A 27,265-nucleotide genomic window follows, 5' to 3' on the forward strand; every position below is an offset into this window, starting at 1 on the left:
ATCTTCAGTGGTTCTGGGCCACTCCAGGCTCTCGTGGGTGCCCCTGTGTTGTAATATGCCCCCTCGCCCAGGGGCCTCACCCCTCTCCTGTCAGCCTCTGTGCAGGCCCACAGTGGCCAGGCCCTCGTGCTGCTGGTACAGGGTGGGCTTGGAGCCCAGGGAAGAGAACCAGGCCAGACTAGTAATGTTCCAAATTCGTGTGCTGCCTTTGTGGGGAGCTTGCCAGATGGTCCCCAGCCCCCCACTCCATGCCCCAGCACTTTCTAAACACGCCCTGGACACTCAGGGGCACCGGGGGCTCAGAGGCAAGAGAAGGCAGGACTCAGGTGACAGGGTTTCAGAACTCATGGTTTATTGACACTTGAGCACAGTGACCCCTGGGAGGAAACCAAGTTTCTGGCCCCTTCAGCCCGGGACTCATCCCTACAGACAGAGGGAACAGCCATCCTGTCTTGGGACAAGATGCCCCTCGCAGAAAACACCTCTCCCAGGAGCCCTGCTGAGATATGCACAGATAAACCCTTGGCAAGGCTGCATGGCGCATGAATGGCAAAGCTTGGCATGTTTGGCAAAGCTGTGGAGCCTCGGCAGAAAGTGCTGGTCTCCTGGGGCTGCCTCCTGGGGGCGACCGGCAGGATCCCAAGGCAAACCAGCTTACTCTGCACAGGCCCAGCAGGTTTCTGTTGAGCCCTTGTCAGGGCTAGGCCTGGGAACTGGCGTGGCTGTACCCCTGGCCCCGGGACTATACCCCACCTGTGCAGGGAACCCGGAACTCTGAGCCAGTAGGGCACGGGAACAGGCGAGGGCAGCGTGCTGGCTGGGGAGGGTAGGGAGAGAGTGGGCTGTGGCCAGAGGCTGGCTCGGGACCTCAGAGAGCCTGCATGTCTCCAGTGGGGCCTGTCCCCACAACTGCCCCCTTAAAGCACACCTCCTTCCTTGGCCTGGGTGCCAAGGACAAGCGAGGTCAGGAGAGCCTGGCTGTGCCCAGCCCAGCTCCATGTCCTTCCACCTCACAGCTACAGGGCGAGGCGGGGAGCTGGGCCCAGTCTGCTTCTCCCACCCCTGCTGGCTCAGAATCTGTTCTACCTGTAAAAGCAGAGCTCTCTCGTAGGGCTCTCTCAAGCTTTTGTGTTCCAGATTGGGTGCAAGCATCAGCAGCTCCATTCCCTTCCAGCCCACTTAACTGTAAGAATAGACCCTAATAATACTTCATCACTCCTTCCCGCTGGCAACAGGGGAGGGCTTCCCTGGAACTGGCAGCAGCTCCCCAGGACAGCCCTGGACCTTCCAGAATCACAGCTTTCGTGCAACCCTGGGCCCTAGAGAGGAGAAACTGAGGCCCAGGAGGGCTCCGTGACTTGCTTAGCTCAGACAATGAGCTAGTGGCAAAGCTAGGATTTGAGATGGAGACTGAGGCTTCCAGACCTGGGGTCCTGGCTAGGGGCCCTCTTGGGACTGTGGCCCGAAGAGGAGGGGGGCCAGGGCTTTCAGAGGCTGAAGATGCCCATGGCTCCCAGTCTAGGTCAAGAGGGAAGAGACCTCTATGCCTAGGGGCTGGCCCAGAGCTGGCATCTGTGCAGAAGGAACAAGGGCTCCCTCAGCCCCAAGGCAAGGACGAGCAGCCCCAGAGAGCAGAAGCCTCTGCCAGAGGGGTGTGTCGCTGCAACAAGCCCGAGGCCGGGGCACGAATCAGACTGGCACACAGTGAGATCTGGGCTCCACGGGTGAAGCTCCGCTCTTGGTGGCAATCATGGAATCAGAGACCGGCAAAGAAGGGAGAACAAAAGAAGTCCCCGCTTCCTCCCTCTGCTAAGATCACGCCCGGGGGCAGCCAGGCCAGCAGTGAAGGGCAGGGCCACATGCTGTTGCCAGCCTTGTGCCAGGAAGGGCCAAACAGGGGGCTTTGGACCCCCAGAAAACAGTGGGGCCTTCAGATTCAGTGAGAGCAATACTAGGTCCTTGTTGGCTCCCATCAAACTGTCTCTGAATTGCAGCAATTGTGTTTAAGATGCCGTCCATCAGGAGCCTTGGGGGTCACGGCATTGATCGCGTCATCTGGGCTCCTTCATCCCTGCTGCGGGAGTGTGGGGTAGATGCTGAGGCTGCGGGGGGCCTCTCCCACTGCCCTGCTGCCTCTTCAGAAGGCGCCCCTCGGTACACTAGGATCAGGGTCCTCCCTGCACTCTCCTGGCCAGCCACGGCCATTCCCAGACCTGGAGGCCTGGGTCCTCCCACCAGAGAGCTCTCTCTCTGGGCCCTTGACCTCTGCCTGGACTCTGCAAACAGCCCTGTCACTTCCCACTGGACACCCACACCACAGCCGCCTCGCTGGAGTCACCCCAGTTTTGCAGCTCCTGAGCCCCGCCTGCCCAGAGCATGCTAGGGAATGTAGAGCTCTCCCCCAGGTGGTCAGGCTGTGGGCAGAGCAAGGTGACAGGATGCCCGCTGTGGCCAGTGAGAGACAGGAGGAGAGGTTTTGGGGGCTATGGAGCAGTTGTGTAGGATGGGCTCCGAACAGAGCCCGAGCACCCCCGGGCTGCCTCTGGACTTGCTGGGGCCTCTAAGCGGTGCTTCCCAATGAAACCCATTTGATTACCAACACAAGGCATTCCAGTCAAACGAGGGAGGCTGGCAGGACCACGGTCACCCTGATCTCCCGGAGCCCCGTGGTCTGGCCCAGTCGCACAGCATAGCCTATGCTCTTCAGGGCTGCTCTGCTGTCAGCAGCGAATGGAATCACAAGAGGTGGAAAGAACACGTCCGGGAAGAATTCTAGCCCAGATCATGCCACTGTAACAAAATAAATCCTGCTTTTGTAAAAACGGAAACATGCCTATTAGAATCCGTCCCAGGCCCGGCGGTCCTAGCCTTTACCTAAAGCTGTTTAAGGCACTTGAATGGCTTATTAACGCCACCTGGAAAAGTTTTTGTTTCAATCTTGATTAAGGAAAAAAAAGTCAGTAATACTGCAAAAGAAGTTTCTTCAAATAAAAAAAAAATCAATACTTAAGTTTTCTAAGAATAAAATAAACGCTCAGCTCTGTTTAAGTTATATGACACAACATGTCCACTTGGCACTGACAAAACAGACAAAAACCTGAAATACTGCTTCTGAGTTAAGACTTCCCTGGGGTGGGGGGCGAAGACCACAAACAAAAGACCCACGTGTCATCATTCTGACCTTCCCCTCCCTTGGTGTGTGCAGGGCTGGGAGGGAACCAGGGAGGCTGGGGGAGGGGGCCACAAGCGCCCACCACAGACCAGATCCCTGGTGCTCCCTCCTTCCCGGTGGGGCTGCGCTCCCCACTCTGGGAACCTGGCTTGGCAGGCCAGGAGCAGCCAGGCGCATCTGGAAAGAGAAGTCCTCCCAGTTGTGACCAGGGAGGAGCCAATGAGAAACCTGCGCCGTTCACCCGGGACACACTTGGAGGTGGCCAGTGCCCTGGGTCCACCCGGGGTCTCACGTGCAGCGCCCTGCTGCCCCAGGCGCCCGCCTGGCATCTTTGGTCTGGCTGCGGCTCACGCCTGTGGCCTCTGGTCCTGCCCCCACCCAATGGGGCCCGGATAAGAGCTGCCCCACTTCCCAGGTCCTCTTCTCTTTAGTGAGGTCTCTTCCCTAGGCCTCCTACAGAGATCCGGGCCATCCCACTGCCTGTGCGAGCAGGACATAAATAACCCATCCATACCCCCCAGCACAGTCCCACAGCCTCCAGGATGGACTGATGGCAAGCAGCACGGGGGACTCGGGGCCCTGGGAAAGCACTGTGAGGGGGGCATCTGCCCACCCCATCGCCACTGGTTAGGTCCTAAGGCATCTGAGGGGGAAGGGCATGGGATGGAGCGGGGGGTGGGACCCGATGGCCTGCAGCTCCTAGCTTCTCTGTGGAGTGCTGGTCTCTGGCTCTGAGAGGCCAGAGGGCACATCCCCTGCCCCCTGGGCCCCAACCTTCAGTAGGTCTCGGGGGTCCCTGAGGAAGACCACCATGACTGTGATGTTGTCATGGGAGCCCCGTTCCCGGGCTGCGGCCACCAGCTCCTCAGCCACCTGCAGCCCGCCACCCTGCTGCCTGACCAGGTGGCTCTGGACGAGGCCGGCGACTTCCTGGTGGGGGACGACATCGAAGAAGCCATCACAGGCCAGCAGCAGGTAGTCCTCGGAGCCGGTCAGCTCCCGAGAGGCCGAGTCCGCCTCGCCTGACACATAGGGCTTCTGGAAGACGTCCCCTGGGCACGGGAGAGAAAGGCCTCATGTCAGAGGGCCAGGCTGCCCACTGCCGAGTGCCATCCCGCCAGGCCCCCGCCACCCTCCTTCTGACACCCATGCTCACTGGTGAAATTCAACACTCACGGGGTGCTAAAGGCTATGAAAAAAAACAAGAGGGCGACGTGGCAGACTTATCCAGGTGTCCCAGTGGGCAGAGTCACAGCCCAGCCGGGCCAGAGGTCAACTTGACCAACAGCCTCTTCCCTTCCAGTGGAGCCAGGCCGGGAGTCGGAGAGTTGGGGTGGCTGAGGGAGAAGACCTTAGCTTTCCTTCCTTATACTCAGGTCTGTAGCTTCCCTTCCCCTCAGGACCCTCTCCCTGGGACCCCACAGCCAGTCCTCCAGCAAGTTCTGGCGGCTTTACTTTCAAAGTGCTACTGGAAGCCACGGCCTCCTCCTTACACCTTGCCCAGGCCCTCGGGTCCCCTCCTTCCACACCTGCCCTCCAAGGGCACACCAGCCCCCACCACTTTCTGCCATTGAACTGCCTGGGGTGTTCTGCTCTGTGGAAGGAGCCTCTGCTTGGAGAGACCCACCCGGCTACCTCCTCACTGCGGTGTGTCCAGATGCCCACTGGCGGCAGCAGCAGGGAGAAGGGCTCTGAGCCGGCACGTGCCAGGCGGCCGAGCGACGGGTGTCACATTGTGGGGCTCAGCAGGAACAGAGCGGCATCGAAGTACCCAAGGGGAGAGGTATGGGGTGTGGCGGCCAAGCCCTAGTCTGAGGCCCAGCAGCAGCAGGATGCTGACAAAACAGGACTATGGAAGAGGATTTTCCCTTTATTTTTTTTAAGATGGAGAAAAGAATCAGCCTGAATGGGGAGAGGACAATTGATAATCCTCATTGATGGAATATTTGAAAACGACCTTCCAGCACATACAGTAGCTATCCAAGGGTCTCCTGGTAGGTTTTTCTGGGGAAATGTTTTAACAAGAAGAGACTCGCATACCACTTAAACTGGGATTACGTGTGTGAGATGGAAGACCTTGAGGTGTTTGCTCATGCACTAAATTCACCAGGGGTCTCTCAGTCTGATTCCACGGCCCCACAGACCACAGGTGCTGTATTTCTCAGCAGAAGATGCTACTGTTCTTGAGAGCTGGGTGACCCTCGGGCCGCAGACGAGAGGCCTTGGTCTCCCACCCTCCTGCCTCCTTACCGATGGCTCTGGACACGGCCAGGGTCCCGTTGACTCTCCAGCAGTCCATGTGAGACACAAAGCCACCCAGTGCCTCGATGCGCTCCTTCTCGTCCTATGGGGGACAGCCAGAGTAGGCGCTGGGGCAGGGTCCCTGGCAAGGCTGCATCAGCCAAGATGCACTGGTTCCCGAGACAGTGCTGGGAGCTGTGGCCCGGGAATGACGCACAGAAGAGGCATTAGGAGAATGCTGATGGACCACGAATAACCTGCAGGTCCTCCTCCAGCTGCAGCAAGGGCCACCTCAGTCCCAGTGCAGCCACGGCCACAGATCCTCGCTGCCTCACGTTTCACTCTGGGATACTGTCTCCTCCTTGCTAGCCACTGGCAACAGCAAGCCTGTGCTATGTGTGGCCACCTGGCAGGCCTGTAAGAAACCTGAACTAGGCCCTGTCCTTTCTTGAAGTCTCTCTGCCTCTACCATGCCCCTTCCCACTACCCGGAAATGAGCAGTACCACTATGCTAGACACTGGGGTACCAGCTTCCTCAGCTGGGAGCTTCCCATGCCCCATGGGACAGTGTCTACTGGAGATCCCAGTCCCCTCTCTCTGGGACCACAGAAGTGGGCCCCTCCTCTAGGTCTCTGTGCAGATACAGACCTACTGCAGGGCCGGAGGGTGGGGGAACACCAATAGCAAAGGCTGAGCCTCCCATGTGATTCCCTGTAGATGAGGGCAGCAGTGGGACCTGGAAGGTTTGCAGGAGCCCTGACCTGCCTGCATGGCTCCGTCTGGGCCTGAGAACCCGCTGTGGTGTGAGCAATTCTAGAAAAAGTTTGGCAAAAAGGAGCATGAACATCGGCAGGGAAGGAGGAGGAAGGAGTAAGCAGGTGGAGGGGGAAGAGAGACTCAGAAGGGTCTGGGGAGAGGTAGGTGGATATGCAGGCTGGCTGGGGGGTTGTGCTCTTTGCCACGGTGCCACACAGTGGGGCTCAGCGGGGCTCGGGAAATGCTGCCTAGAAAAGTCCCTGCTGGGCCACAGAGGTAGTGTAGCTTGACAGTGAACTTGCGGGGATGCAGGCAGGCAGGAACCCAGAGGCTTGCATCTAGTCCTGACTTAGACTGCATTTCACCTCACTGCCTGTCTCGGGGTAGGATGGTCCAACGGGGAGCAGACACCAAATGTGGTGATGGTGGAGGGCCATAGGATAGCTGCCACTTCTCAGCTGTGTGCTCTGGACAAGTTACTTAACCTCTCTAAGCCTCAGTCCTCTCCTCCATATGATGAGAAGAGCATATGTAGGAGGCGAGGCCCAGGAATGCTGTCATTCCTGGCTGCTTTGGTGATGGCTGCCTGACACTCCCTGCAGTGCTTTCCAAATCTAGAAACCACAAAAGGACAGCTCCGTTCAGTTACATAAAAACCAAAGTGTCTACAAGGCAAAAAGCCCCTAAACATAGACAAAGCAGGGGGCTATTTGGAAATCACCCTGCAGACAAGGAGCTGACCTACAAACTGATAAGAACAACAGCAACAGCCCAGGAGACCTGTGAGCCAAGGACAAGAAGGAAGGGCTCTCCAGAAAGGCAGTGTAAATGACCTCTGGTGTTGGAGAAGATGCTCGGGCTCAGTCCGTTAAGACAAACAAACCCAACAGCTGCTTTCCTTCCTCTCAGATTGGCAGGAGCCAGCGGTTCAGTGCGACTGTGGGCAAAGGGACTCCCGTGGACACACAGCCTGGGGGGAGCAGTGTGGCAACCATGCCAGGACCACCATTGAGAACATTCCAATCCCTCCATCCCACTTCTAGGACGCTGCTCTATTAACGTGCTGGACCCTGAGCCATGAAATACAGTACTGAGTCATCTGCCACTGTGTTGCTGTTAGCATGAAGACACTGAGGAAGCCTCCACATCCACGGACAGGGCTGGGGAAGACTGGAACTCCGTGGAGCCCTACCGGAGGGTGGGGGCGCTTCCCATGCTAATGTGGAATGCCCTGGAACACCCATACATGTGGGGAAAGCCGAGCGGGGACAGGGCATACGGGCGTTCCCCAGTAGCCAAGTCCCTGCTTCCCTATATAAGGAGACAGACTAGACGCCTGGGAGATGGGGGTCCGTGGAGGAAGACCATCCTCATATCTGGGTGAGGACCCCGAGGTTCAGACAGTTGGTGACCTCAGGATTTTAGTGCAGGCTCTACCCAACCAAGACCCAAGCCTGGCTCCTTCTGACCCTGGCTCAGCAATACCTCCTCCCTTGAACCTTCTCCCCCCATAGCCCAGGTGACTGGCTGACCCCTTGCCATATGCATGAAGTGTAGGATCCCGCCCTCTGACCCCCCTTCCTGGGCTGCCTGCTGGGCAGAGGGCCCAACTCTCCCCCACAGCTCTAGGCTCCATGTCACTGTGGTGAGAAGGACTTACTTGGGACTCTTGGCTGTGAGCTTTCAGGGACCACCCCCAAACTCCAGTCACTCAAGTCAACAAGAGCCCTCCCTCCGGGGGAACACCAGGAGTTCCCTTTGAAGGTGGTCCAGGGCCCTCTTACTTCGATGACCATCTGCCATCCTGCGCAGTGCGGTGTGATGGGGGCTGGGGATGTCTCAGGCCCAAAGGGAGGGGGCCCTTACCTGTCGCTCAGGTCTGTGCGGCTCCATCAGCTTCACCACCTGTCCCTGCTGCACTAGGATGACTTGGGAGTCCCCGAGCCAGGCGATGTGCAGGGTCTTTCCTGCGATGAGTGCACACACCCCCGTGGTGCCGCTCTGGAGCCGCTGCCAGGAGAGAGGAGCATGGTGGGCCGGCTGCCGGCTCGGAGGGCTCACACCCAGCCAGCCAGACCGACTCCTGGAACAGTGCTCAGCCAGAAAGAAGGAACGGACTGCTGAAGCACATAAGGACATGAGGTGTCTCCGCTGCACGACAGGAGAACAGAGCCTGTGTGGTCTCGTCTGCACACAACTCTAGAAAACAGGAGCTCTAGCATCTGTCATGTCTGAAAGCAGATGAGTGCTTTCTGGGGAGCATGTGGGCAGGAGGGTGGGGTAACAAAGGACAGAAGAAAACTCTTCAGGGGTGGTGGCTGGGTCTGTAACCGGGGGGAGGGTTACACAGCTGTAGACAAATGCCAAAACCTATCCAACTTCACACTTTACTTGTTACTGAACTGACGGTATGTTGTATGCTGGCAATATGTGTAATCTGTTGTGTGGATTACATCTCCACAAAGCTACCTTAAAATAACAGCAACCTGATCTGAGAGCCTGCTTCAGAGAATCATTACCCTGGGAGGTGGCCCAGGGTGACAGAGGCCATGGGGGCTGAGGCCTGTCCCTTTTTCATGGGGTTGCCACTTAGGTCTAGATGTTATATGGTTTTCTGGTAAGATGCAAAGTCTGCCTTTGCTGATTTCCACTGGAGTCTGTGCTTGGAGCGCCTGATGACAGCGAATCCCCTCCCAAGTTTCCTGATGAGCCACGTCAACTGGGGCGGGTCCTTTAAGCGCTCTGGGCCTCAGTTTCCCGATGTCTAAAATGGATACCATTTTAGTAGCTCCCTGGCAGGGCTGCTGGGAGGGCCCCATGAGGTTCTGTGGGTAAGGTCCAGTGGGTGGCAAGTTCACAGAGGAGGTGTTGGATGTGTTCTTTCAGAAACAAGGGCCGCATCCCTACATGGCTACAGTTCCTGAGGAAAGAATACACACAGTAAGGGGCGCCTGGGTGGCTCAGTGGGTTAAAGCCTCTGCCTTTGGCTCAGGTCATGTTCCCAGGGTCCTGGCATCGAGCCCCGCATCAGGCTCTCTGTTCGGCAGGGAGACTGCTTCCCTTCCTCTTTCTCTGCCTGCCTCTCTGCCTAATTGTGATCTCTGTCTGTCAAATAAATAAAATCTTTAAAAAAAAAAAAAAAAAAAAAGAACACACACAGTGGGCACCAGCAGCCTGCCAAGACCCTGCCCAGGTGAGTGGGGGCAGGGTGGGGGTTTGTGTGTATTTTTTTTTTTTTTTTTTTTTTTTTTTAAAGATTTTTTATTTATTTGTTAGAGAGAGAGAGAGATACAGAGTGCAAGCACAGGCAGACAGAGTGGCAGGCTAGAGGCAGAGGGAGAAGCAGGCTCCCTGCCGAGCAAGGAGCCCGATGTGGGACTCGATCCCAGGACGCTGGGATCATGACCTGAGCCGAAGGCAGCTGCTTAACCAACTGAGCCACCCAGGCGTCCCTTAGATTTTATTTATCTATTTGACAGACAGAGATCACAAGTAGGCATAGCAGCAGGCAGAGAGAGAGGGGGAAGCACACTCCTTGCTGAGCGGAGAGCCTGAGGCGGGGCTCGATCCCAGGACTCTGAGATCATGACCTGAGCCGAAGGCAGAGGCTTAATCCACTGAGCCACCCAGGCGCCCCAGGGGGTTGTGTGTATTAATCATGGGTTTTATTTTCTGTATCTTCTTTTAAAAATAAATTTTTTTTTTTAAATTTTCAAAACTTTTAAGTAAATTCTACATACAACCTGGGGCTCGAACTCACAACTCTGAGATCAAGTGTCCCCCGCACTTCCGACAGCCAGCCAGGTGCCCCTCTATTCTGATGTTCTGACAAACTGGGGTACTTGCTAATCGTGGACTGAGTTCCTCTCCCAGGACAGGCTGGTCCTAGAAATAGCAAAGGTCCCCCTCCCTGAGTGCACAAACTTCATGCACGAGACAGTTGGCCTGAACCCGTGTCCTCAGTCACATCCTGTGTCTCAGGCCAGTCCCTTTCTCCTGGCCCGGATGGTGGCAGGTGGCCTCGATTAGAGCCCAGAGCCCAAAAGGGTTATTCAAACTATTCAACCCATCACTTGCCGTGACCTGCCTTGCCCTGCTTCGCCCAGGCCTCCGTGTGAGGCCACTGGGAAGAATCTGCCACGGGGCGCTCCCTCCCCCTGCCTCCAGATCAACCCTGGTGCGGGGCCTCTCTGATGTGAACGGCTGCGGACTGCATGCTGTGTGTGAGGCCCGTTCACTGGTTCTCACCTCTCGCTTAGCTTTCCCGAGAAACATCTCGTCAGTGCGCTGGAAGGCTTCTCTGAGGGCTCTGGCGGGGTCCGTGGGCAGCTCGGGCTGGCGGGCGACATTGGTGTGCACGTGGACAGCGGCATAGCGGGCGGCATCCACCCCTCCGTGACCATCAAACACGGCAAAGTAGGCTCGGTCCGTGGGGTCCTGGTGGGGAGTGCCGTGGGAGTTACACCGCCCTCGCCCTGACCCAGGCTATCACCTAGCTGGATGCTCTGGTCTAGAGGGTGGAGCCCAGGCGCTGACTGGGGTGGGACTGGAAGAATCAGCACGGCCTTGGCCATCAGCACTGGAAAAGGACAAGCCTCTGGAGCCTTGGTTCACTTTCTGTAATGAGCTGCTGTAGCATAAAATGAGGGAAGGGGTGCCAGGTGGCTCCCAGTGCCTGAGACCAGGCAGGGCTCAGCAACTGTTGAGTCTGGGGTGGGTGTGAATCCTGGGCTCCCTGCTCCCCCGTTCTAACAGGCTTGGGCAGGTCATTCCCTTTCCTCAGTCCGTCAGCTAGGAAAGCAAGGTAGCTGGTGGTTGCTCCAGCCCAAAAATGCTGGGCCAACGAATCAGTCCTCTGCTCCCCCCAGTGGTGTGCTTGGAGGGCACAGCTACAGGCATCACTCCTGCCTTGGCTCTGGCTGGCAGCTCCGCTCAGAACCCTGGCTGGCCCTCACCCCTGATGCAAGGTGTCCTCAGCTGTTCTGACTGAGGCCCAGGAGGAGGAGCACTGGAGTGAAGCACTCACGGACAGGCCGAAGAGCTGGTTGAAGGCGGGAAGGCACACGTGCCGGTCCTCCATCTTGCGGCGGGTATTCCGGATGGCATGCATGGAGACCAGCCACGGCCCTGGAGGGCCCCGCGCAGTCGAGGGCACCTGCTTCTGCCACTGGCTGCACACTTCCCAGAGCCGGTTAAAGAAGGTGTGTGCCAGGCCCTTGGCATCCAGCACTGCTGGGCACAAAGGAGGACTGTTAGGGAGGCACCGATGCAGGCCAGCTGGGCTCCAATCACTCTGCCTGCCTCCCCTTTCCCCGTGGCCCCTGGAGGTTTCCAGACAGTGCCTACCACAGGCCTGCACGCCCCCCCCCCCCCCCCAGCCCATCAGCCCCAGGGGCATTCCAAGCACCCTAGCCTGTATATGACAGCCTGTGTCATCAGTACTGGGCAATGTCTGCATGGACAACATGCTCAGGAAGGAGCCTCCCGACCCAGTGTGAGCAGCTCCACTGACGGGACCCCTCCCCAAGGAAACAGCCAGAAATGCAAAGGTAATTTCAGGACAAAGCTTAAAATAATTTATAATGGCACATTAATTAGAAGCAATACATATCCAGCGACAGAGTAAATGACGGCCCAGTCTCTTGATGAAGAATTAAGCTGCTATTAAACAAGATTTTCACAACGAAACACGTAATGGACACATGGACCAGCAACTGCACCCCTGGGGATTTAGCCCAGAGAAATTAAGACACCGCGCGCACAAAACCCTGGGTGCCCCAGTGTTCACAGCAGCCTCACCTGCAATGGGCAAAAACTGGAAATGGCCCAGATGACTTTCAACCCGAGAGCAGGTAAACTTTGGTACATGATGCCACAGCATACTACTCACGGAAGGAAGGAAGGGAGGGAGGGAGAAGCGAACTCCTGGCATGTTATAGAAACTCAGATCAATTTCCAGAGAATGGTGCAGAGAGAAAAAAGCCTATCCCCAAAAGTTATATACTCTAGGATTCCATTTCTAGGCATTCTTGAAATGATGAAATTATGGAAGCAGAGAAGATTAATGGTTGTCAGGGTTAGGGACAGGAACATGGGGCATTAGGGTAGCCACAAAGGACAATGTGAGGGATCCTTGTAGAATTGAACCGTTCCGTATCTTGACGATGTCAAGATCCTGGTCGTGATGGTTTACTATAGTTTTTTAAGACCTTACCATTGGGGGAAACTGGGTAAAAGACACATGGAACCCCTGTTATTTCTTACGACAGCATGTGAGCCTACGGTTGTTGCCAAGTTTAATGGGAAAAAATTAAAGGGTAAAACTAAAATGGACTTCTAAAGAGTGAGTGATGGTGTAGAATGCTTATGTTACAATTATCAAGGAAAAAAATGTCACAGCAAAGAAGGAGAACAGAAAATCCCACACACAGTTTGATCATGAGGACTCAAAAAAGCCTTCAACGGCTTGGACCAGAAAACTAAAGGCAGGAAAAGCATACAATCAAAATGGCAGCAGTGGGTGTCTGCAGGTGGTGGTTTGACAGCGGATGTTTTTTTCTTAAGACTTTTTTGGTGTTTTCTTAATTTTCGAGGACAAGTGTTAGCCCCAGGTGATGGTTTCAGAATACGTCCATAAATTCTGTAATGCTTGATTGGGAGCCTGGTTCCTCCCGGTGGCCGTGGACCTTAGGGACCTGCTCCTAATGAACAGAATCAACTGGAAATGACCATGAACTGCTTCCTGAGAGGCGCTGTGGCTCCCACCTGGCCTATTCTCTCTCCCTCCCTGTCTCTGTCTCTGTCTCTCTTTCTCCATCTCCCTGGTGAATCACTGGCCCTGAGGAGAGCAGCCGTCATGGCGGGAGGATACTTAAGCAGCCTTGTGGAGGGTCCATGTGGGGAGGGGCTGAGGCCTCCTGCCAACAGCTAAGTGGCCAAACCCCTTCGAAATGGAACCTCTGCTCCACTGGCCACAAGCCCAGGGCCACAATCTCATGAGAGACATTGGGCCAGAACCACCAGCTCAGCGGCTCCCAAATTCCAGACCCACAGAAACTATGGGATAATAAATGTTGGTTTTAAGCCACTAAATTTTGGGGGGAATTCATTACACAACAGATAACAGCCCCTACAACACACACACACACACACACACACACACATACACACAAACACAAATACCCCAAATCCTACCTAAACCTGCCTTTAAAAGAAAAGCTTAACAAGGAACTAACAAGGAACAGGTCCCAAGGAATTCTTGGGTGGTAAGCCTCAGAGGCTCAGGTCATTTCCACACACAAAATGCTCCTGGGACTCTTGCTGGCCCAGGTGCATGCAGCAGGCACAGGTGAATTGGAGCCGGTCACCTCAGAGGGGGGAGGTGTCGGAGAAGGAAGAGCTCCTGCCCAAAGGCAGAGGCTGCAGAAGAAAAAGGTAGGGGGGCGCCTGGGTGGCTCAGCTGGTTAAGCATCTGCCTTTTGCTCAGGTCATGATCCCAGGGGTCTTGGGATCGAGCCCTGCATCTCCTCCCTCTCCTATTCCTCCTGCTTGTGCACCCTCTCTTGCTGTCTCACTCTCTGTCAAATAAATAAATAAAATCTTAAAAAAAAAAAAAAAAAAGCAAAAAAGAAAAATGGGGAGAGGTCAGGGAAGGCACAAGAGGCCACGGAAGACATGTCTGAGGGAATCCACACGTGAAAGTGGGGGGTGGGGGGTGGGTGTGTCTAGTACTAGCCATTGTAGGCACACCCAGGACACAGGCACCATTCAGGTGTTTGGCAAGAAGTGGGAGACCAGCCAGGCTGGCCTGAGGGGCTGTGGGAACAGGAAGGCTCAGCTCTGGGAAGACATGCCCACACGTGCTCAGCCCCCTGCCAAAAAGTCAGAGACCCCTCGTTCAGCTGGACTGCACAGCGCTGTCTCCCTAGCCTCCTCCTCCTCCTCTCTGTAGACAGTTACGTTCAGATGACCATCTGGGCTCCTGGGCTCCTTCCCTCTCCCTCTGGGATCTGCTTCTTTTTTTAAAGATTTTATTTATTTTATTTGTCAGGGGAATGGCAGGCAGAGGGAAAAGCAGACTCCCCACTGAGCAGGAAGCCCAATGTGGGGCTCGATCCTAGGACCCCGGGATCATGACCTGAGCCAAAGGCAGACGCTTAATCAACTGAGCCACCCAGGTGCCCCCGGGCTCTGATTTTATTAGGCCTGAGACACCGGGTGAGGCACAGGGCACCACGTAGTCTCCTGCCTTAGGTTGTGCTACCATTTCCATCAACACATTTGAACTTGAATTTCAGCTTCAGCAAAGGCAATTACCACTAACAATGATAAGCAATGGTAAGCCGTGGACCAACTGGCTGGCTCACTGACTCCTGATGCCACTGGCAGGACACACCTGCTTTCCCTGCTGAGGGCCTCATCCTGGCGCCCACAGGACCAGCTCACTGGAGAGGGGCTGGCTGGTGTTTCCACATGACCCAGCCCTGGGGGGTTTAGTTGTAACTCTGGTGTTGAGCAGTGGTGCTCATAATACCTGCCTGGAAGCCCATTTTGCAGGAAAGGGCTTCAAGATGATAGATTTTCCTAGGTTCTGCCCCAGTGACAGGGAATGCTGATCAGGGCCGTGAGCCCAGGCCTGAATGGAGGGCCAGGGCAGGCTGTGAGTTCCCACCCCAAGGGGCCCTCCCCCGCTACCCTGGCCTGCAGGAGCCCCGTGTAGGGCCTTCCTGCCAGCAGGTGGTGCTGGTTTCCCGCTGGGACTCTGGGGTGGGGCACTCCCTCTGTGGGGCTTTGCGGAGAACAAAGGCTGCCTGTCACTGTCAGCTGCGGTCTCCTGTACCTCCCAGGCAGGAATGTGAGGCCATGCTGGGATGGAATGTGGGCAGGGAGCCAACGGAAGGGGGGGGCAGATGAGAATTCGGCATGTGCTGAAGCAAGGGGCCACGTGCATTTGTCTTCTTTCTCCCCCAGCCTGTCCCTTGTTTTGCCCTAAACACTCACACTCAGGCTCAAGTTCAAGTAACACAGATAACAAATACGGGACAAGACAGAAGTAACCATATGCAATATATAAAGAGACTAAATTGATAAAGACTGAAGTAATCATAAGCAATATATAAAGGAGCAAATCAACAAATTATACAGGAGGTCCCCCTAGCCACGATTTTGCCTTCCGAGGTTTCAGGCACCGGCAGTCAACTGCGCTCTGGAAACGGGGTCATCAGAGGGTACTGTCAGAAGGTTAACAGCAAGGGCACCTGGGTGGCTCAGTCAGTTAAGCAACCGCCTTTGGCTCAGGTCATGATCCTGGAGTCCAGGGATGGAGTCCCGAAGCAGGCTCCCTGCTCAGTGGGGAGTCTGCTTCTCCCTCTCCCTCCCTTCTCATGTTCTCTATCTTTCAATCTCTCTCTCTCTCAAATAAATAAAAAAAATCTTAAAAAAAAAAAAAGGAGAAGGTCAACAGTAGCCCAGTGCTACACGGTGATGCCTACATCACTCACCTCACTCCATCCTACCACGCAGGCATCTCACGTCATCACCAGAAGAAGGGTGAGTACAGACCAAGAGAGAGGACGACCTTCTTGTAACTTTTACTACAGTGTATTATTATCACTCTTCTATTTTAGTATCAGTTGCTACTCTCTTACTGTGCTTAGTCTATAAATTAAAATTTATCAGACGTGTGCGTGTATAGGAAAAAAATGCAGCATATACAGAGGGTCTGGTGCGATCTGCAGTTTGAGGCATCCCCTGGGGGTCTTAAAGTGTATCCCCCTTGGATGAGGTGATGGGCGAGTTTTCACCGTATTAATTCCCAATTTCATTAATTCCTTCACTGTATCAGGAAAGTGAAACGAAGACATGCAAAGAGCGAGCTCTGATTTTTTTATCATGAGGTTCCCTGCCCATTTCTGGGTTCCCCAGGCGGTGCGGCGTGGTTGGGGGCATGCCGCACTAACCAGTACCCCAGGAGGAGGCAGACCGATGGCCCCTCCTCAAGCTAGCTCTCCAGATGCCATGGAGTCTCCACCTGTCAGGGTCCTGAGTTGGATCAGGTCGGGCAACCGGTCCAAATACAGGCATTTTCTGCCAGCTGGACCCTGAGGCCGCCCCCAGGAGCCACGCACATGTCACCCTCCAGCTCCTATGCCACCTGGGGCAGTGTCAGCTGAGGCAGAAGAGCAAGTGGGCGACCGAGCTGCCACCTCAGCTTCCTCCCACGTAGAACGGGAAAAGCATTATTCATCTCCTGGGCGGTTCCAAAGCTCAGGGAGACAGCGGCTGCACTCCTCCTGCCGACCTGAGGCTGGAGCGAGCGCTCTCTCCACATCCAGACGGCCGTCAGGAGCACGAGTAGACGCTGCCCTCAGCCATGTGCTGCCTATGACCGCCCTTCCTCCAGCAAAATAGGAAGGGCGGTGGCGGCCAGGTGAGCCTTGACAGCTCCGGAACTGGCATTCCCCCACATCTCACCCCATCCCATCCTTTTTCTGGTGCCTGAGTCTGTCGTCTGCTAAGCATCCCAGCCAGAGAGGAAAGAGAACTCACGGGTCACAGGGGCCTTCTCTTCCTCGTCGTCATCTTCCTCCTCCTCCTGCCCCGGCAACTTCCTGAATTCAGAAAGGTCTGTCTGTAGCAGCTGGGAAACGGCCTCGTGGGCCAGAGATGAACCAAGTGGTGGTGCGGCGCCCCTGCAGACCGGAACAAGGAGTGAAGACGGGCTGGCACCTTGGCAGAAGCTAAGACCCCAGTGCTTCCCCGAATGTTCCGGATGGAGACCTTCCCACTCAGGGACACCCATCTGGAGGGAGTGATGACCGCCTGTGCCACAACGTGCGGCAACAAGCGGCAGGTTGGCCTCTGGGCCTCAGGGAGCTGGATGGGACACTAGCTCGATGCCGTTTACCAGGTCCTGGGCTACAGCAAGCACGGGTTGGGGCTGTGGGGGGCTGCACAAACTGCCTGGTGTTCAGGCTGATGACGGCTCCCGGTCACCAACCCCAGTTGGGGCCCTCTAGCACTTCAGGAGTCTTAGGGGTTGAATTATGTCCCTCAAAGTTCTTATGTTGAAGTTCTAGCTGCCAGGGCCTCAGAATGTGACCTATTTGGAAATAGATGCATATAGAAGGGTGGGTCCCTAATCCAGGAACCCTGGTGTCTTTATGAAAAAAGCCTGAGCTCAGTGGGGCCGTGGGCTGTCAGGATGGACCAAGCCAGCTCACTCTGACCTTCATGTTCCCGGACCCGGGTCTCCACACTGCAGGGGTAAGAGTCACTAATTCTGCTTGACTCTAGCAAGCAGGCCCTTGGGGAGGGGGCGGAGGGGAATGGTGCACCAGGGTTGAGCTGACCACAGAGCTGACATCCCCCAGACACAGATGCATACAGGGAGAACTGTGTGTGAAGACGAAGGCAGCGCTGAGGTGATGAGCCAGAAAGTACCAGAAGGAACCAGTCCTACCAACACCCTGATCTTGGCCTTCCAGACTCCCAAGCACTGACATGATACATTTTTGTGTTTGAACTGTTTGGCCTGCAGTGCTTCCCACACCGCAGCCCAGAAAGCCTTTCCTGGCTCCCCTGCGCAGAAGGGGTCCATTCCTCTGCTGCCCCCGTACCGCTAGATGCATCCTGACCTCGGAATCTGCCTCCCCACCAGTGGGAACCCGTCACAGGCCAGACAATGTGTGTTCGCCTTTGTGTGTCTGTCCTCGAGGGCTGGGGGTCCACACCCAGGGCAGCCAGTGCCTCTCTGCGGGGCAGATACACCTGGTTTTTCCCTGAGTACAAGGACCTCCCAACAGCCATGCAAATGGGTCACTTCTCTTTGGGGGCTGGGCGTCCACAGTGTGTCTATAGATAGCCTTAGGAACCTACAGGGATGAATCTATGTTTTTTTTAAAATGAGAGGGTGACTCAGGGGAGAGGCCTCTGGAACTACCTTTGAGAAACAACCAGCCAAGACATGAGAAATGAGTTCCCCTGCCATTTGGGGATTTCCTGCTAACGACTGGGTTTTCCTTTCTCACAGCGGGGAGAAGCGGTGCTGTTTTCTTTGCTTCTGGGGGGTGGTGCCATGGCTTCCTGCAGGCCTGAAAGGCCACCAGGGCAGGGAAGCAGCTTCCGGCCTGAAGACAAAGACAATGCCTGGCCTCAGGCCATAGGCCTTGTTTCCTGGATGTGCCCGCCCAGGGGTTCCCCACTAGCCTGCCCTCCCGCCCTGCAACATCCTCCCGGGGTCAGGGCTCCTAAAGACTCCAGATGATGCCCGGTAAACAGAAGGTGTATGCAAGGCCAGGTACCCAAGAAACATTCCATTTCCACCTGCTTTGGGGTTTTCAAGTTTGCAGCCTAGCAGCTGAGTTGAAAATGGAGAGGAGGGGCACCTGGGTGGCTCAGTGGGTTAAGCCTCTGCCTTCGGCTCGGGTCATGGTCCCAGGGTCCTGGGATTGAGTCCCGCATCGGGTTCTCTGCTGAGCGGGGAGCCTGCTTCCTCCTCTCTCTCTGCCTGCCTCTCTTCCTACTTGTGATCTCTGTCTGTCAATAAATAAATAAATAAAATCTTAAAAAAAAAAAAAAAATGGAGAGGAATAATTTACAGCCTGAGGTGTGCACTGATCAGGGACCTGAGACAGGACACAGAAACGCTGACAATGAGGGGAAGATAGGACGTAAATCACTGCACCCTTGAACTTGGTGATCTGACTTCCCAACAGTCTCATGAAGGACACGATCTATAATCTGAAAAAACACCAGGCACCACTCTGCCTGGGGCCCCCGACACGTCAGCCACAGGGAGGGGAAGGAGAGGGACAGGAGCCCCCAGGAAGCTGCCAGGAACATCCGTGGGGGTGCTCCTGACAGGCAGACTCAGCAGACAACGTGCGCTCGCACACATGAACACTGTGTCTACATGGGGAAGAAATACTAGAAAAGAACAAGAGGAACCAAAAATAAATCCATTAAGGTGAGTAGGATATACATGACTTTAAAATATAATGTTTTAAAGGTGTTTTAAAATGGATTCATTAGGGGAACCTGGGTGGCTCAGTGGGTTAAGCCGCTGCCTTCGGCTCAGGTTATGATCTCAGGGTCCTGGGATCGAGCCCCACATTGGGCTCTCTGCTCAGCAGGGAGCCTGCTTCTCTCTCTCTCTCTGCCTGCCTCTCTGTCTACTTGTGATCTCTCCTTGTCAAATAAATAAATAAAATCTTTTAAATAAATAAATAAATAAATAAATAAATAAAATGGATTCATTAGGAGGCTGATGGGGGCTATGACCCTTGGCCTCTCTTGCCCTCATGGGTAATCGTCTCAGGCCTGCTCTGGCATCCTGCTAATTAATGGGGTACCTGCTCGACACCTGAACCTGGGCCTGCCACAGGGCCTCAAGGGGCCCCAAGTCATGTCAGGCAAATCCTGCTTTTCTCCTACCCGTAGCCTGAGATAGCTGCCCTCCAACATATCTAAAACCTGCTCGCCCCCAAGGCCCTGCACCCTTCGAACCCCAACAGACAGACCCCTGACTTCTCCAGCTCAGGCCCCTCCCTGGGCAGGAGAGCTGGTCACCGGCTACCCTCCTCTTTTTCACCAGCTTCCATCTCCACTGCCGTGAAGCAAAACAAGCGCAGCCTTCTGGGATCCTGCCCCTCTGGCCCCATCCCTCCTCTGTGCCCTCTCTTCCCCCCACTAGCGGACTGATGGCTCACCCCGGTGCCCCTCCCAGGCCTGGCCCTATAGCTTGTCCCTCTTCTGACTCTGAGCCAGCAGCCTGTGGCTCTCCTGTCTCTGGGTTCGCATGCATGCAGAGCTAGCACGAGCACCAATCCTGCTGGGCCTGCGTTTCTTCCCACAACCCCTAAAGACCCCACAGGGGGCCTGGTGGCTGCTGGTGGGACAGACCCTGTGGGACCCAGGGCGCTGAGGAAGGCAGAGCCCTGGGAGCCCTCCCCTCCCCCGCATGGAGCAACCCAGGCCTATTCTGTTGCATCTACTTGCCTTATGTCCCCTCCAAAATATTTCTTCAAAGCAGAACAAAACAGGCCAGTGACACTCTCCACACAATGCCACACCCTAAAGGGGTACGGTCACTGGGCATGTACGTCTGAGCTCAGTGGGGCGTGGGGCTGTCAGGAAGGACCAAGCCAGCTTACTCTGACCTTCATGCTCAGGGACCCGGGTCCCCACACTGCAGGGGTGAGTAAGAGTCACTAATTCTGCTTGACTCTAGCAAGCAGGCCCTTGAGGGGTATGGAGGGGGATGGTGCTCCAGGGTTGAGCTGACCAGTCCCCAGCATGCTTGGGGACACTCAAATGCCAGGATGCTGAGGCTGGGGGCGTGGTCTGACTCAGGGGTGTGGGCCTGGCCCCTAGGGAGGGATGAGGCTCATGTAGACTTGGTATGGGCTGCTAGCCTTTACTGTCTATTTGTTTTTCCCTTCTAATCTGCTCAGCCTGTTGTGTCTCATCTCCGTGCCCTGGCTGCTGGCCTGTGAACAGTGGACAGCACCATCACCTCTTGGGTCATTGTGACTAGGGGCACATGGCCTGGCCCTGCCCCACCCTGAGGCCTCGGCCGGGCTCTTAACCCCCCGGTCTCTGGCTCCCCATCTGTGAAATGAGAAACAGGACTGACTGCACCTGTCATGGGTTGGACTGTGTTCCCCCAAAAGAGTTGTTCCAAGCCACCCAGACCGGGCTACTTTGTGACAGCAGCCCTGGGGAAGCAATGCAGCCCCATCACGGGGGTGTCATTAGGCAGCACAACTGGCACAGGGCAGGGCGTGCGGGGTGAGCGGCAGCTGTAGTCCAGTTTGGCAGGTGGCCCATGCCAAGACCCTTGCTTCTGGCCCCCATGCTGTCCTCACCTGGCAGGCCTGTCACCTACCTGCTGCTCAGGAAGCCCAGCGCCAGGTCAGCCAGCTCGCCCTCCACCTCCTCCTGGCTCAGCACGGTCCCCGGGAGCTTCCATGGTGCAGGGTTCTCTGGGCTCAGTGGAGCTGGGAAGTCGCAGAGGAAGGCGTCCAGGAAGCCTGGGATCTCCTCTGCCGGCTGGCTGCTCTGCTGGGGGGCTTCAGAGGCCATTCCCAGAGCATCCCGGGGCGGGGGGTTGTGTCTCTGCTGGGATCCCGATGGTCTTCTCTCTGAGGAGAGACGTGAGGGTCAGAAGACACAGGGGGGATCAGTGCCCTCACCCCACAGTGCGGAGTGCGTGGTGCCTTGCTTTTTCTCCTTCACCTGGAGGCATCACGCAGCAAGTGTCACACCAAGCCTGGGGCCTCAAAGCGGAAGGGCAGGGCTACTGGCCTCACAGAGAGTTCAGGGGACCCAAGTAAGGGGGAGCAACAAGCCTAGTTGGTTTCCTGACACAGTTCCAAGAGAGGCACTCGGAAGCCCAAGAGAAGTGGCTTCAGGAGACAGAGCTGGGATAAGAAGCCACATGGATGCCTTGTGACAGAGTGCAAGTGGCAAGTGACAGAGAAGGCAAGGATGTTCCTGGTAGGAGATGGCTGGCATGGACAAAGGCAGGCAGGAGAGGGACACCGGGGCCAGCCCATTGAGGCAGGAAAACACAGCAGGTAAATGGATTCAATTTGACCCTGCGAGCTCGACAGACGGAAGGTGAGGAGGTGATGCCATCACGTCTGTGAGCCTAGTGGAGAGAAGGAATGCCTGTCAAGAGAAGAAAAAGAAGGGCCTGGATGGTGCTGGGGCTGGTCCTGGGATGTTTTGGATGTGGACCAGAGGGGGAGTAGGAAGAGGCCACAGAGGCTGCAGGGCACCTCGGCGTGTGAGCAGGAGAGAAGCGAGGAAAGGGGGACACCTGTGATGTGTCCTCTCTAACAGAAAGAGCCCTGGGCCTCCTGAAACCCAGCTGAAGGAGAGGCACCAGGGACAGCCCAGGCCACTGACCCCACTGCTGTGGGCACTGGCTTCCCCCTCTCAGGCTCTTCATGCCCTGTCCTCAGGAAGGCCAAGTGCTTACTAGCTGCTAGGACCTGTGCACTGCCCATTGACAACCCTGGGAGCCAGGGTGAGTCCCCATTTCACAGACAGAAACACTGAGGCTGGGAGATGATGGGGTCCAGGAGGGATTCTGGAGCCCATACTCATCACCATCCCACCCAGCTCTTCTCCCACAAGGGCCTTACTCACGGCGGGCTCTCGCCACATCCACCTCCCCAAGGTGGGCCTCCAGCTCCTCCCCCCAGCTCAGGGCCTCCATGTACCCTCCTCCTTCACCCTGCCTCCCAGGGTTCAGGGGCCAGTGAAGGCCTGTGTGTCAGACTCCTACATGGCCCACCTGCACTACCGCCTCTTATGTTCAACCCTCCAGACCCAAATGGTCCCAGAGCATCCCTCTTCTGGCATACACCCTCCCCCATTTGCTCTATAGGCCCTACTTCCTACCCTACACCCACGTGTGCAACGCCTGGGCCACCAACGCCAAGCACAGGCCCTTGTCTAGCCCATTCCCCTCCAGCCTGTTCCCTCTGAGCCTTCCCAGGGCTGGGGCACCCCCAGCGCCTCCACAACACCCAGGTGGGAAGCTTGCTTTGGGAGCAGAACCAGATTGAACTCGAGGGTCCAATCCCAAGTTGCAGGCAGAGAATTCGGGGAGCAATTTCACGGCCCATCCCCTCCCTGAGGCCTTCCGGGTTCTGACGAGTACAAGCAGGGAGAAAGAAGGCATGGCAGACTCTTCTGGAATTCCTCATGCTTACAAACGTTACCAGAGGGCAGTGGTGACAGGGGTTGGAAATTGGAAGCTGGAGGGGCCTGCCACCGAGAGGAGGGGTGAGAGCCCGCTCAGGACCCACACCCGTGGGCACAGCTGCACTTGTCTAGAGCCACTAACTCAGCACAAGTCTGTGGCAGAATAAAGAGGAAAAAAAAAAAAAAAAACCCACAAGAAGAGCATGGGGTGAACGGGAAAGGGAGTTAGTTAAGTGCCTAATCTGGAAAGGACTTGCAAGGACAAGGGAGGGGGGAGTAAGTGAAACAAAACAAAATAAAACAAAACTAACCCAAACCCACGAAACCTCTCTCCTTCAGAGACTTGTCAAAGTTGACTTTTAAAAGCAGACACAGAAATAATACAGAAATTAGGGCACTTATGATGGAAGGTTATGGGGACGGATTTAAAATCATCGCTCTCACCCCCACTTTACTTATCAGTAGAATTAAACACAATGCCGACCCGGGTCACAAAAGGCAAAGAGGAGTCAGGACAAGAGCAAGTTAGACAATGAGGGGAAGACTTTGTAAAATGGGGAGATCAGAAAAGGCGGGGAGCCTCGTGGGGTGGTGGTGAGGGTCGCCTGGGGAGCGAGCGGGCCGAGCTGCTGAGGGAGAACCAAGCCAGGGAAAAACAAGAAGATGGTGAGAATTTCCCAGCAGGCTCCCACACCCTCCAGCAGAGAGAGAGGCCAAGCCACCTACCTCCTCTGCTTGCTAACAGCTCTGGCCTATTGCTTAAGGGAGAAATGTGAATAATGCAGGCCTGGTCCCAAGCAATAGCTGGGGCTCCAGGCTGTCCAGCTGGATGCAGTGCTGAATAGGGCTGGGGAGGGGGACTTGCTTGTGAGTCCGGGTTAGTCATCAAGACAAGGAGGGGCCAAGGGAGGTACACTGGGCTGCCAACCCCTTGTCACTTGCCTCCACCAGACTGGCCAAACATGGCCCATGGCCTTCTGGCTCCCGGAATGCTGCTGCCCTGCACAGCCCATCAGTTGGCAGCCACAGCAGCGGGAATAACGGCCATCCCAGCTAACACCCACCAGCAGCCCCCAGCTGCCCGCGCCCATGGCACTCTCCCTGCTGCTCCTCTTCCCCACTCCCAGCAACCTGCTGTCATTCTCTCCAGGTAGGGGTCATGACAGGTGGGGGCTGCCAGTGGGGGGAGAGAGCAAAAGAATCAAGTGACTTGTTCAAAGTCCCTCGATGGGGTTCACCCTGGGGGCTCACCCGCCCCCTCCCCCCACTGGGTCACCAGCCTGGGAATTCAGTCACTCATGGCCTCTTCTTCCATCTCTGTGCCCATCACTCTGTTCCAGCCCCTCATCTCCCTGCTTCTGTGATTTGCCTTGTCCAATCCCACTTTAGCCCCACCCCTACCCCAGACCTCTTTGAGCCAAGCTCTGCTGAACTGCAACACCTTTGGGGTCCAAAGTGCCTTCCATGTGCTCAATCCCAAAGAAAAAAATATTTATTTTCCTCTAGTTTATCGGTTTTGACTCATAAACTCAACTAACGCATATTTGTACAACTGGCTTTTTCTTTTTCTTTTTTTTTTTTTTTAAAGATTTTATTTATTTATTTGACAGAGAGAGATCACAAGTAGACAGAGAAGCAGGCAGAGAGAGAGAGAGGGAAGCAGGCTCCCCGCCGAGCAGAGAGCCTGGCCTCGATCCCAGGACCCTGAGATCATGACCCCAGCCGAAGGCAGCGGCTTAACCCACTGAGCCACCCAGACGCCCTGGCTTTTTCTTGATTAAAAAAAATTTTATTTATTTAAGAGAGAGAGGGAGCATAAGCAGGTAGAAGGGCAGAGGGAGAGAATCCTCAAGCAGCCTCCCAGCTAAGGGCGGAGTCCAACCCAGGGCTCGATCCCAGGTCTGAGCTCATGACCTGAGCTGAAATCCAGAGTTGGCCGCTTAACCGAGGCACCCAGTCGCCTCAACTACTTTTTTCTAGATGGTACAGACAAAATACTTGTTGAGAGTCCTGCACAACTTCAGAACCCAGGAGTAAAGCAAAAAACAGCAATCCTTAAGAAAGGAAACTGTGTCATCGTTATAACAGTATTGCCTTCTTTATTAAAAGCTTTTCTGTAAATGGAGAATCTTGTTTATTCCTAAGTAACCACTGCGAAGAATATTTTGTCAATTTTCTAGATCTTTTCCTACACATGTATCTTTTTTTTCTTAAAAAATGTACAGTAAAATACACGTGACATACAATTCATTGTTCTGCCCATTTTCCCCTCTCCAGTTTTGGGGCATTAGGTCCACTCACATTTTTGGGGACCCACCACTTTCTTAGAGGCTTGACTTTCTCAACTAGACGCTCTGCTTCCTGAGTCAGGAAGCCCACCCCTGCCCTCCGAGGCATGAGCCTGGCCCTCTGTGCATGGCAGCTGGCAAGTGTGACGGCAGAGGGAAGACGCAGGCTGCCTTCTGCCACTGCCAGTGGGTGGTGTGGGCTGAGATAAGCACCCTGAGGCCTAACACCTTCAAAGAGGAAGTTAGGATATTCTGGGGAGAACCCCGACCATGACCGTGATCAGAGGAGAAAGGTTTTAAAGGCAGGGATGGCCTCCGGCAGTATCTCAAAGGAATTCTACGAATGGACTGACTGGTAAAGAGGTTTACAGCTTTCAAAGTGGTATTTGGAGTGGTATTTGTTTTGTTACCTCTTGCACAATTCTCCTGAGAATAAGCTGTTAGGCCACACTGCAGATGAAGAAATAGTCTCCGGAAGGGTAAGCTGTCTGCCTAAGGTCACACAGGTAGGAAATGGCAAAGCCAGACTCACAGAAGGTCTCCTGATACCTTTTGTCGCTTTGGGCTTGGTTACAGGAGGGAAAGAGTGAGATCTGATAATAGGACATATATGGCCATGAAAGCCAGAAGTAAGGGGCACCTCGGTGGTGCAGTCGGTTGAACGACCGGCTCTTGGCTTCAGCTGGGGTTGTGATCTCAGGGTTGTGAGATCGAACCTAGTGTGGAGCCAGGCACTGGGCTCCGTGCTCACCCAGGAGTCTGCTGGGGTTTCTCTCTCCCTTTCCCCTGCTTCTCACTCCGGCTTTCTCTCTCTCTCTGAAATAAATAAATCTTAAAAAAAAAAGAAGAAGAAGAAGAAGAAGAAAAAAGGCCAGAAGTGTGCTAAAGATGACCTCACAGAGCTGGCCTTACAGTCCATCTCCCATGGTGGGAGTATAGCCCTGCCCACAGGCCTTGCCCCAGGAAATACCATGAGGACATGTGTCAGTCAGGCCATGTGTCCTGCTGGGTGGAAGGCTGTGCGGGAGGAGTCCATCACTATCAACTAGCCCTGGCTATGTGTTAAGCCCTGCATTAAAATCTCTAAAACGGGGTGCCATTTCTCCCTACTGTATAGACGTTAAGAGGATTGCATGAGGTCACAGAGCAACCAGTGGTGAAGTCTATCACCTCCCTGCCTGATATTCCTATCTCACACACCTAGGGCTGAAAGGGCAGCAGCCCAAGCATTCGCTTTCACTAAAACACTTGCTTTAAATCACTTGGACGGGGGCCACAGGCGGGGGCAGGCCGCGGGGTGAGGGCACGTGGGCAGAGATGTGGACCCGCAAAGGTGCAGGGGCTGGTGGGGTAGGGGTCAGGGCAGTGGGCCCAACCCAGATGCTCCTAAGAACAGGGGATCGGACACGGGCAAAGGGGGGCACGTCACCCCTCAACATCCATTCTGCAACACCGCCTTGGGTTCCCACCTGGTCTTCGGTTTGGCCACACCCCCGCCGGCCCCTGGCCCCCCAGGTCTGCACCCTTGCCTCCCTGGCCCTCCAATCCTCTGCCTCGGGTTCCTCAGGTCTTTGGTTACTCCCTCCGTTCTTCAGTCCCCCACTCTGCCCCTGAACCCCTTGGGTCTCCCCGTCTCGGCCTCCCTGCCTCTCCAGTCCCCCTATTCCGCACCCTCCGGTTTCTCAGCGCCCCGTTTCCCCACCTGAGCCTCACTCCTGCGAGGTCAGCCCCCCGTCCCAAGCCCCGGGCCCCCTCACTCTGGGGACCCCCATGGCCTCACCTGCTACTCCGCCGCTCCCTGCCCAGCGAGCCGCTCCTGGCCGGCCCCGCCCACTTCCCGTCCCCCGCCGCCTCGGGCTCCGCGCAGGCGCAGTCTGGCCGAGGACGGGCGGGGTCGGGCCTCTGCTGCCCCCTGGCGGCCTCGCAGCCCTTTCGTTACCGGTGGAGAAGAGCTGCGCTCCACCCAAAAAGGGTCGCGCGGCGACATGGTGCCCATCCTGGGTTCTGGAGCAAAATGTGTGATCACTGGCGAACTGCTTCCCTTCTCAAGCCTCGGGTGGTTGGGTAGATGGGGAAAGCAATCCCTATTTCA

General features: G+C 55.6%; 1 protein-coding gene across 1 annotated transcript; it reads right to left on the reverse strand.

Moving 5' to 3' along the window:
• Positions 1 to 330: 330 nt before the first annotated feature.
• On the reverse strand, positions 331 to 27,025 carry PPM1F (protein phosphatase, Mg2+/Mn2+ dependent 1F). Its single transcript, XM_059139389.1, has 8 exons — positions 26,954 to 27,025; positions 21,057 to 21,312; positions 16,718 to 16,860; positions 11,196 to 11,398; positions 10,418 to 10,606; positions 8,036 to 8,179; positions 5,423 to 5,516; positions 331 to 4,224 (listed from the first exon to the last, which is right to left on the reverse strand). The coding sequence occupies exons 2-8, from the start codon at positions 21,251 to 21,253 to the stop codon at positions 3,872 to 3,874; spliced, it is 1,323 nt and encodes a 440-aa protein (XP_058995372.1). The 5' UTR covers positions 21,254 to 21,312; positions 26,954 to 27,025; the 3' UTR covers positions 331 to 3,871.
• Between the last annotated feature and the right edge of the window lie 240 nt (positions 27,026 to 27,265).

The sequence above is a fragment of the Mustela lutreola genome, chromosome 11, assembly GCF_030435805.1.
Source record: "Mustela lutreola isolate mMusLut2 chromosome 11, mMusLut2.pri, whole genome shotgun sequence".
In the NCBI taxonomy this organism is placed as follows: Eukaryota; Metazoa; Chordata; class Mammalia; order Carnivora; family Mustelidae; genus Mustela; species Mustela lutreola.

Bases quoted from the DNA above. Each gene is read 5' to 3' on its own strand.
- PPM1F (XM_059139389.1), bottom strand. From the start codon at position 21,253: ATGGCCTCTGAAGCCCCCCAGCAGAGCAGCCAGCCGGCAGAGGAGATC. The intron at 16,861-21,056 runs GTAGGTGACAGG...TCCGGTCTGCAG, and splicing joins CTGGGCTTCCTGAGCAGCAG to GGGCGCCGCACCACCACTTG. The intron at 10,607-11,195 runs GTGAGTGCTTCA...ACTCCCCACCAG, and splicing joins ACCAGCTCTTCGGCCTGTCC to GACCCCACGGACCGAGCCTA.